At 53.3% G+C, this 9,555-nt stretch overlaps 1 protein-coding gene across 3 annotated transcripts; it reads right to left on the bottom strand.

Moving 5' to 3' along the window:
- Nucleotides 1-497: 497 nt before the first annotated feature.
- On the bottom strand, nt 498-8,896 carry BAIAP2L2 (BAR/IMD domain containing adaptor protein 2 like 2). Of its 3 annotated transcripts, none has more exons than XM_042889963.1 (14): nt 8,562-8,896; nt 7,716-7,791; nt 7,412-7,498; nt 7,098-7,159; nt 6,336-6,407; nt 6,071-6,187; nt 5,592-5,738; nt 5,227-5,379; nt 4,863-4,998; nt 4,171-4,396; nt 3,458-3,529; nt 3,098-3,266; nt 1,306-1,346; nt 498-1,139 (listed from the first exon to the last, which is right to left on the bottom strand). In XM_042889963.1, the coding sequence occupies exons 1-14, from the start codon at nt 8,598-8,600 to the stop codon at nt 1,064-1,066; spliced, it is 1,473 nt and encodes a 490-aa protein (XP_042745897.1). In that variant the 5' UTR covers nt 8,601-8,896; the 3' UTR covers nt 498-1,063. The 3 variants fall into 3 exon arrangements, with proteins under 3 accessions (XP_042745897.1, XP_042745898.1, XP_042745899.1); XM_042889964.1 differs by having other exon boundaries at nt 4,863-4,995; XM_042889965.1 differs by lacking the exon at nt 7,412-7,498.
- Nucleotides 8,897-9,555: the final 659 nt, after the last annotated feature.

Raw genomic sequence — 9,555 nt, 5'->3', positions numbered from 1 at the left:
TGGGTGCCATTCGATTGCCACCATGATTCCCAGCCACACACAGGGGAGCCCATTCCCCTGCAGGCTCGAGGGCAGGGTTTTGGGGCCCACACGTTAATCCTCCCAAGCCTCTTAGTCCCTGTGCCCCATCAGTGGGGAAGGAGGCACATGCGGGGCCCGCAGGTCTTGGCAGCGCTCGCAGCCAGGGTTTAATTTCTATTAATAAGGTTAATCGGCTCAGGCCTGGGCTGCTTGCGCTCCCTTCCTGGGAGGGAGGGCAGCCCAGTTACAGGGCCGGGATGGCGGGGTCTAAGAAGATGGCCGCCAGGCCTTATCCTCCAGCCTGAGGCCTACCAGGCGCTGAGGGGACCAGGAAGCAGGGTTGTGCTGCCCTCCAGTGACAGCAGAGCCAGGGCTGGCTGGTGAGGCCTGGCAGAGGGTCAAGCAGCCCCCATCCCCTGGCTGTTAGGGGAGCCACGTCCTCCTCTCCATGCCCTCTGAGCACAGCAAAGGCCTGGCTGCTGGAACAGCTATGGAAGCAGCATGGTTTGTTTTATTTCAAAATGTTTTCTCCACAGGACAACTGGTGGAAGGGTAGGACAGTGACACTGGGCTCCATCACCTCCTTCCCTGTGCCCAGGAGCTGACTGGCCAGGGAAGGGGTCAGCTAGTGGTGAAGAGGGGCTGAAACCAACATGGCTGACAAAGGGGCCAAGAGCCCTTCAGCCAAGTCCCATCACTGGCAGCTTTGTGGCAGCCACCTCCCTCTGGGATTCATTTTTCCAGCAGCAAAATCTGGCAAGTGTACTTCTCCCAGACCATCAGAATTTCCCCACCACCACCCCTCAGGCCACCATCACCAGGCTTCTCCCACTCAAGCACAACAACATCACACAGGGGTGGAGGGCAATCCAAAGAGGGCCTGCTGTTGGCTACAGCATGCCAGACAGCCATGAGACAGATCCTCATGTCCCAGAGGGAAGGGAGGGAGAGAGGTCGTTCTGTGAGCAGTAGCATGAGGTCACTGCCCAATAGGGGTTGCAGCCCGTCACTCCTATGCCTTCCTCTTCCCTGCATGACCACTTCATCGGATAATGGGTGCAGAGCGATCGTTGGTGATCGTGGGACGTAGCTTGACTGTGGCAAAGGGGTTGGTACCTCTGAAAGGGAAAAGGAGACAGGTCACATCAAGCAAAATGGTCTGGAAAGACCATGCTGGAGAGCTGATGACCAAGCAAGAGCTGTTAAGTCTTCTATAGTAATAGCACTGTAATAATACCATTCTTTCTGGTGGTTCCAGAGTGCAGCCCTATGTTTCACTCTTACCTTGGGAAGAGTTCAGGTGGCTGGTCAAATACTCCTGGTTTCTGCAGTGAAAAGAAAGGCAACTGTGAGTTATCTGGAGTGGGGGAGGGAATGGAGAGACAAAAGTGGATCAGGGGACACTGCACACTTGAAAGAAGATTTTGCAAAAAGCTTGAGTGAATTAAGAGCCCAAGCCCTACTAACAGGGCTCTGACTCCTTATTCATTCAAATGTTGCATATTACCTGTGGTGGTTGGTTGTCTCTACACCACAGGTTCCCTGTTCCCCTAGGACACCTCCCTTTGTTTTGAGGAAGAAGGGAGATGCCTCAGATCCCCTAAGTGTCATGTCTGAAGAGCACAGCAAACAGGGCCAGTCCGGTCTACATTCCACCCTGCCAGCACAGCCAGAGATGCCCCCTCATGTTGCCCACCCACTCTAGCAAAGAGCTCGTTGTCAGAGTCCTCACACGCTCCCTGCACCTGCAGGAGAATGCAAGAGTGCTGGTAACCCTGCCCTACATATGTATTGTTTAAATGTGAACCAACCTGAAGGAGAAAGACAGAGCCGGGTCCTGTGACCCTTATCCTTGGCCAGTAGATGATGAAGGATCAGTGACAACTGTGATGGCCTGCTAATGCACACCACTTTCTGTAGCTGGTGGCAGACAAGAAAGCTCTGTATTCCAACTGGGAATAGCAACAAGCATTTATTTGCTGCTGGAGGATATTTGGGGCAGAAGTTTAGAGCAAGGCTGAGTCTTTCCAAACTTCTAATGAGGTTCAGTTGTTTTGCCACCAAAATTTAAATGCTCCACATACGTCATTGTTCAATCTCAGGTCTATCCCTATACTCTAGCCTTGGAGATGGATGGAAATCAGTAACCCAGAGGCCATAGAATTTAGAGCCCATTCCCCTCTGTGCTGTGCAGCCTGAGGCTTCCTGAAACCATGGAACAGGTCATGAAAGGGAAAATGAAAGCCTAACTAAATGCGTTCCAGTCTTTTGAGCCATCCAGTTTCCTACAACTTCACACTGCCTAGAACCAGTGACTAGAAATGAGGTTTCCTAGCCTTGCAGGCAGCACCATTCTTCCCTCTCCAACCAGAGGTCCTCATTTTCAACTGTCCTCCACTTTAACTTTGACTATTTTCACCAGTCAATTCCTCATAACTGGAAGCAATGTTACAATGGAGAGTTTAATTCCCAACTTGCCATCTGTGAGCTATGAGTTGAAAATTCCTTGTTCTAAGACTCTCCAAAATGGCTGTGCTCTCAGCCTTTACCCTCAGTTCTCTGCCTATTCCAGCTTCAAGCCTTGCTCAAATTTGGAAGAGGACCAATGAAACTGTTCTCCATTCACTGAAGGGAGAAGAAGGATGGCATCTCTGTCAGCTGGTAAGCCACCCCCAGCCCAGCCTGATCACTCCATGGTCCTACTATTAGCAGAAAGAGGTGCTGCCCCGGAGCCACCAGAAATCAGGCTGGGAAGTCATGGAGAAAAGGACTGAACTGAAGGGGCCCTGGTGAGCAAAAAACAGAGAAAAATGAGAAGGGCAGGAGCACAAAGTCCCTGGAAGAGGAAATCCAGGCACTGAGGATCTGCACGGACAAAATTGACTGTAGGGACACCAGGACATGGTCGTGGATGAGAAAGGCCAATGCTAACAAGCCATCTAATCTCGGCAAGGGAAGAGGGCACATGTCAACATCATAAGCGTTTTTCCTTCTCACTGCAGAAAAGGATGGAAGCCAGTACCATTGGAAGGATGTACCTCCCTCCACTTATATCAGTCAGCCCTCCTGCACTCACCTTCGTACCACCTGATGTCACTGGCCCACTCTGGTGACTGCCGGCACCCACCGGTGCAGGAGGTGGGTTTGGCACAGCAGCTTGGGCAGCAGCAGACCAGCTAGAGGAAGAAACGCTGGGATGGTCCAAGATGTCATCCATACTGTGACTGCTCCGGAGTGGGAAAGACCTGAGCAAGAAGGGAAAACAGTGAGAGGAGAGCCAAAGAGCAAGGAATGGGGAGCAGCACAGGTGCCAGCCACAGAGACATCTTTGGAGAAATTATGCAGCCTGCACCTGAAACAGGCACCCTGCTAGTATGAAAGACTTACGAGGTGGCAGGCACTTCGTTTTCTTGCTGGCCAACTGCCCTCCTCTTACCTGACAGGCGGCTCCTCCATGTCCCTCGCATCCTCCAGAGGCTTGACGTAAGCTTCAGGGAACCAGCCACATCTAAGACACAGAAAGAGTGATGAATGAGTTCCAGGCAAACCAGTTTGTGGGTCTGTCTACACCCATCCCACACATCAGCTGAGCCTCCACTGCTGCAGCTATCATGTGTGATAGCGTTCAGCACATCTTTCACCCCTAGGTGGGGCAAGACAGTCCTTGGGAAGCCACGGAGCAATGGTATTTTCACCTTTTGCTTTGCACAGCACTCGCTTGTCTCAGAAGCTATGCTCTATTCCCCAGGGCAAAGCAGCTGCACCTCAGAACTCTATCAGAAGAAAGGCACTACTCTTGCTCATCTTGCATCTGAGTGACCCAAAGCATGGGGCGATGGCTTCACCAACAAGTGTCAGCTGGTAATGCCACAGGGAGTAATTCAGTAAGCGCTGGGTGCAGCAGTTTCCATGCCCTGTCTGTCCTGGAGCTGAGAAATGCCAGGCCTCTCAGGTAACTCCAGCAGTTCACAGCTGGCTCCCATGGCAGGAGCCACTCAGCCATGCGAGTCGGGAGGTATCACCAGGGCCCTGGCTTTGGTCACCCATCCTCACCCTGCCTCACTGCTTCTCCTGCTCAAGCAGGCTGGGGGCATGGCACAGGAGAGACAAAAAGACAAAGCCCATTTACTGCACCGAGGTCTCACGTACACAGATGAGCCCTCCAGCTTGCCGTACAGCCAGCCGTTCTGCGCCTCTGGCATCAGCACTGTGATGATATCCCCAGGATCGAAGCGCAGCAGGGTCCGGTTGGCCCCCGTCGTGTGGGGCGCGATAGCCTGCGCTCTCACTGTGCCGCTCCTCCGCCTGCCTTCACTGCTGCTGCTGGCCTCACCAAAGGAACCAGAGCGGGAGACGCGGCCAGCAGGGACCAAACCTGCAGAGAGGCATTAGAGGGGTCTGGATAGAACTCAGCATCCTCCTGCAAGAACCCATGCTGCCTCAAGAACACCAGCGCTACGTGGTCGTTGGCCAGATATCTAGGCCACAGGCACTGCCTGCTGCAAAAGGCTGCTGACCCTCTTCCTGACCCTGCTGTAGAATATGGGACATTTTTGTTTCTCTCGCTCTTATTTATTTATTTATTACTTGAAAAGAGTTTAAGCTGAAATGTGTGATGAACGAGAGGCAGTTGAGTCCTGGATGGACTCCACTCTGAAGGCTGAGCTCCTCCCCGTTTCATGCATCACTGTCCTCCCCAGCTCCCCATGAACTGACCTCCCACTATGCCCGGGGATGTGGCTGAGGACCCACTGTTTAATAGACGTGGTCCCTCCCTGAACCCAACCCTGTTCCCAGAGAAGCCCAAGCACCGTCTCCCAGCTCCTGGACATGAGACATACTGGCTGATGGTGTCCTCTGCAGCGGTCGCCTGGGGACCTCTGGTTGAGGAGACAGTCTCATTTCTGGTGGTTCCTGAGAGAAGATGCTGGACCTACTCCCAGCCACAGAAGAAACAAAGTCTCCAAGGGATCTCTGCTGGAAGGAAAAGAGTCTGAGTGCACAGCCACTGAGGAAGTGTCAAACAAGAGGCACCCCCAAAATCAACATATTCCTCCATCACAACCCATACGTATGCTTTCCTTCATCTTGGCCAGAGGATGGAGAGGCAGGGAGGCTGCCACAGCCTGGCCTTGCCCTGCAAGCTCAGAAGGGCAGAGCAGCCTTGCCACCACCATGGTGAAAGGCTGTCCACATGCTCCTCACCGTCTCCAGGTGGGTAGGCGTGAGCCGGCCTGACGGATAGCCCTGGCCATGGGTGCTGGTGAGCAGGCCCTGAACATGGCTGTTGGTGGGGTTGCGGCTGGCCTCCAGCTGCTCCTTCCACTGTGGTGCCTTAGTCTGGATCATGCCTCGGGCCTGGAAAAAGAGAGGAAATAGGCAGCAATGGGCATGGCATTCAGCTCCTCACCAGCCATACTCCTCCAGCTGAGGACAGTCAGTCTGGACCCCAAATCCCCACCTGATCCACGCACAAAACACTGCTCTGACCCAAGGGGTCACCAAGCCCTGGGTCTCTCCTGCCTGCATGTTCCCCTCCAGCCACCCAGCTCTGCTCCCCAGGGCCGTACCCTGCTGTAGAACTGGAGGAGAGTGTTGTAGAGCATCTGGTGCTTGTCAGCCAGGAAGCGGTAGCGGCGTTTCTCCTCCAGCTCAGCCTCCCGCTGGCTGTTGGAGAGGAACGCCTGCATCTCTGAGCGCAGCCGCATCACGTTCTCCTGGGTCATGGGGGAAAGGAGGAAGAGGTCAGTGGAAATACAGCATTCAGAAGGAGAAACAGTGAAATGGGTGGTCACGGCTACCAGCTTCCCAGCAGAGAGGAGCTAGAGCACAGGGACCATGTGCTTGCACACTGAGGCTTGCTAAATGAGGCAAAAGCTTGGCAGGTTCTGCACGATTGAGTTCCACAGGTTAGCAGGACCTTGTAGAAGAGGAGTTTCCTCTTTTCCAGATAAGCTGCTGGCTTTTGGTTGTCAGGGATAATCTCTTGGTTTCGCAGGAAGGGCAGAGCTGCTCTTACCCAACTCTGCTTCCTGCAACCCCTGCTCACCTTCATCTCTCGGGCATTTTTATCACGGGCCCTCTCCATCCTCCAGAGCTCTGCCGTGCACTTCTCCAGGTTGTTGGCTTTGCGCCGGTACTCCAGCTCATACTGCTTCTGGCTCTCCTGTCAGGTAGAAAGCAAGTTCAGTGAGGAACCAGGGACATCACAGCCCGTAAGAGGAGAAAATAAGCCTCTCCCCCACCTCCTGCATGATGTCTTAGGTGGCAGAGAAACAAGCAGGGCCAAGGAGAGGAAGGGAATCAGCACTCACACTGATGAACTGCACATCCATTTTGGAGTTCTTCTCCATGTGCTGCAGTAGGTCCACGTGGAATGTCTGAGCCTGGAAGAGAGAAAGGTTGGATATTGGGAAAATTTTATTCTCTGAAAGAGCTGCAGTGGCACAGTCTGCCCAGGGAGGTGGTGCAGTCACTGTCCCTGGGGGTGTTCCAGAACCGTGTGGATGTGGCACTGAAGACATGGTCAGTGGGCATTTTGGGGATGGCAGTTAGACCAGGTGATCTTAGAGGACTTATCCAATCCTAATAATTCTGCAATTGTATGATTCTACAAAGGAGACATCACCCCCAAACCCATGCTGTGTGAATTATGGGAAGGCTGGCTCGCAGAATTGTGAGAGCCATGGAAAGGTTGGCTCACAGAACTCACAGAACCAGAGGCCCCCTTGCCAGCTGGCCCCGAAAGAAAAGCCAAAAATAGGCACTCTGGGGTTGCTGTGGAGCAGCCCTGCAGCCTGGGTGTGTACATTTGGTACCCGCCTTTGGTCCACAGCACAAGGCTGGAAAGATTGGCATTCCCTGAGGGTGGTGACAGTCCCCAAACAGCACCAAAAATGGAACAGCAGCAGGCTCTGGGCATGGCAGTTCTGCAATACACCTCTGTCACGTGAAGCAGGGATGGCAGGGAGGCAGCACCTGCCTGCAGAGACTGAGAAGGAAATACCAGCAAGCTGCAGGATGTGAAGTCCCTATTTGTCCCCACTTGCACACCAGCCCCAAGGAAAACCACTCACCACAACTTCTAAATCAGAGCTCAGGAGCCTCTGTGTGTCAGACATCTGCATCAGGATTTCACCTTCAGAGAAAAGAGAAGGGAGAGGGTGGAAAAACACCATGGCTGTTTCCTGGTGAGACCAGGGAGGTTGAGCAGCAGTGTGCCACCGCAGCTGATATGCGGGTGTGAAAGTCCAACAGTGTATGGCTCTCTGCATCTCCAGAGGCTGAGAGCCCTCATTTGGAGAATCTATCTTCCCTCAATAGCTGGAAAGAGACCAACTACTGGGGAAAACTCCTTCCTGGACAGCAGTGGCGTGTGCGAGAGCCTTACCCAGCACATGAGAGGTGGAGCTCTGCAGTGCTCGCTCCCCAATCTTTTCGATTGCCTTAAAGTAGACTTCAGCTGCTTTGGATAATGCTGTGTGGAGAGGAGAGGAGAAGTAAGAATCTGACCTGCCTTCCCACCAGCCGCAGTGTGCAGGAGATTCACTCTATTCCTCTTATATAGGTCTCCCCCAATCTGTACCTGCTAACACCAGTGGGTCACAGAGCAGGAGGAAAGCTCAGGACGTGCCACGAGGTGAGACCAGCAGCGTCCCAGCACACAGAAGACACTCAGGAGAGAACCCACTCACCATGGAAGGCACGCAAGTAGTTGTTCCCCAGGTACACCAGGTTCTCCAGTGCAGGGTTAAACTGCTCCAGGATGCTCTGTGGACAGGCAGAAGCATGTTAATGCTGGTCTTCTCTATGTACCAGGTCAATGCCAGAGAGCAAGGTGGCTGCTGGAGAACCACACTGTCATCTAAAGATGGCTTTCTCCCTAGGGCCCCATGCTTCTTAGCTGCTGCAGACGCAGGGGGATCTCCCTGAGCCTGCACAGGTGAAGGCCACCATTTATCACTCAGGCACAAACATTATATTTCCTATCCGGGATCTGATGCACTGTCAACCTCAGCAGCTTGATAAGAGAAGGGATGGACTGCTTCAAATCAACACATCGCTTTTACCTGCTGATAAACCTATCAGAGAGTTTTATTGCTTACAGTATAGCAGCAGAACAGAGGCTGGAATAAGGATTTTCACTTTTCCCAGCCCTCGCTACTTTGCTGCAGCACCAACATGCACAGGGAAGCATTAGTGAGATCAGACTGCTCTTTCCAGCAAGACAGAAACAGCCAACTGAACTGATTACTACCAGCAGCTGAGGAGCGTGACTGTTCCATAAAGGATCTCCAGATCCAACTGACTGCCCAATTTCTTCCAAGGTCTGCCATAAGACCCATGCCACTCTCCCCTCCTGGCAGTCACCACTTCCAAACCCAGCCCAGAGCCCATAGGAGCTGCTACAGCTCAGCCTGAGGACAGATCCAGCCCTCAGCTGTCCCCCCAGAAGAGATTCCAGCAGGAATCAGCTCCTCTCCTCCCAGTTGCACATCTCCCCCAGGCAGACAGGAGCAGCATTCAGTGCCAGTACTCACCTTATAGATGGAGATGGTGGATCTGTAGGACAGGTCCATCTCCCCACGCTTTTCTCTCTCCCGCTGATGAGCAAGGGGTGAAGGAGAGCGTGAGATGCTGCTGGTCCAGAGGAGCCCTTCCACAGAGCTAGCTGGGTGGAGAGCCTGTTACTGGCAAGAAATGACAGCAGGAAAACACAGCCGTGGTACAAAGGGAACAGAGCACTGCTGGAGTTTAATAATTCACCAGCCAAGAGGTTGGAACTTGATCCCTGGATGTAACCAGACTCTGGTGAGAGAGGAATCCTGCAACAGCCAGCAAGGGCACGTGACTGCCTCCTTGAATTATTGATTGCCAGCTCCGTGCCCAGCTCCCCCTGCCCTGGCACCTGCAGAGCCAGCCACCTGCCACAGTCACACCTCGCTTGCTGCCTCTGTCCCTCCCACCACCCGCAGGTGGCTCGCTCAGCCTTCCCACGCTGCTGGAACATCCTCAGGTCCCACTGATCAGGAGATTCCTATAGGCTTGTGATCACAGGCAGCAAATAGGAGGGAGAAAAAAAGTGGAGAAAAAAAAACAACCCACCTCCAAATAGGTTTCAGCTCTTCCCTTCCCTTTAATCCCCCCACTCCTGAGCCTTCCTCCCACTCCCAGTCTCACTGAGGCTCTCCAGTGCCAGCACAAACTTGTGCTGAATGTCCCTGTTCTCCCTGCCTGCATGGACCCCAAGCACAGCATCACTATTGGGAGCCCTTGCAGATGGAGTTGGCTTATAAAAAAGGGTAAGAGAGATTATGTTCTCTCCATCCTAAGTTGTGGGAGCTGCTCCAAAGCCCCTGCACTGGCTGGAATCGATAAGCCCAACATGTAATGCTGTGTTCTGTAGGATAGCCAGCACACTCTCATCATATGCATGCTCCCAGAGATGGCTCTGGACACAGATCATTCACCTACCCAGCCCATACAAAGGGTACAGCTCTGTGTCTCAAGGAGCTCAATTTGTGATTTTCTACT

Source organism: Lagopus leucura, unplaced genomic scaffold (genome assembly GCF_019238085.1).
Source record: "Lagopus leucura isolate 7727_CA_CO unplaced genomic scaffold, USGS_WTPT01 Super-Scaffold_100159, whole genome shotgun sequence".
Taxonomy (NCBI): domain Eukaryota; kingdom Metazoa; phylum Chordata; class Aves; order Galliformes; family Phasianidae; genus Lagopus; species Lagopus leucura.
The sequence above is the reverse complement of the archived record's forward strand: the minus strand, read 5'-3'. Positions and strand labels throughout refer to the sequence as shown.

What these genes read in the sequence shown, in the direction of transcription:
- BAIAP2L2 (XM_042889963.1), bottom strand. Translation starts at nt 8,600, where the DNA reads ATGGACCTGTCCTACAGATCCACCATCTCCATCTATAAG. An exon ending in CCACCATCTCCATCTATAAG is followed by an intron (nt 7,792 to 8,561) that starts GTGAGTACTGGC and finishes GCCTGTCCACAG; the next exon opens with AGCATCCTGGAGCAGTTTAA. An exon ending in CTACTTGCGTGCCTTCCATG is followed by an intron (nt 7,499 to 7,715) that starts GTGAGTGGGTTC and finishes CTCTCCACACAG; the next exon opens with CATTATCCAAAGCAGCTGAA.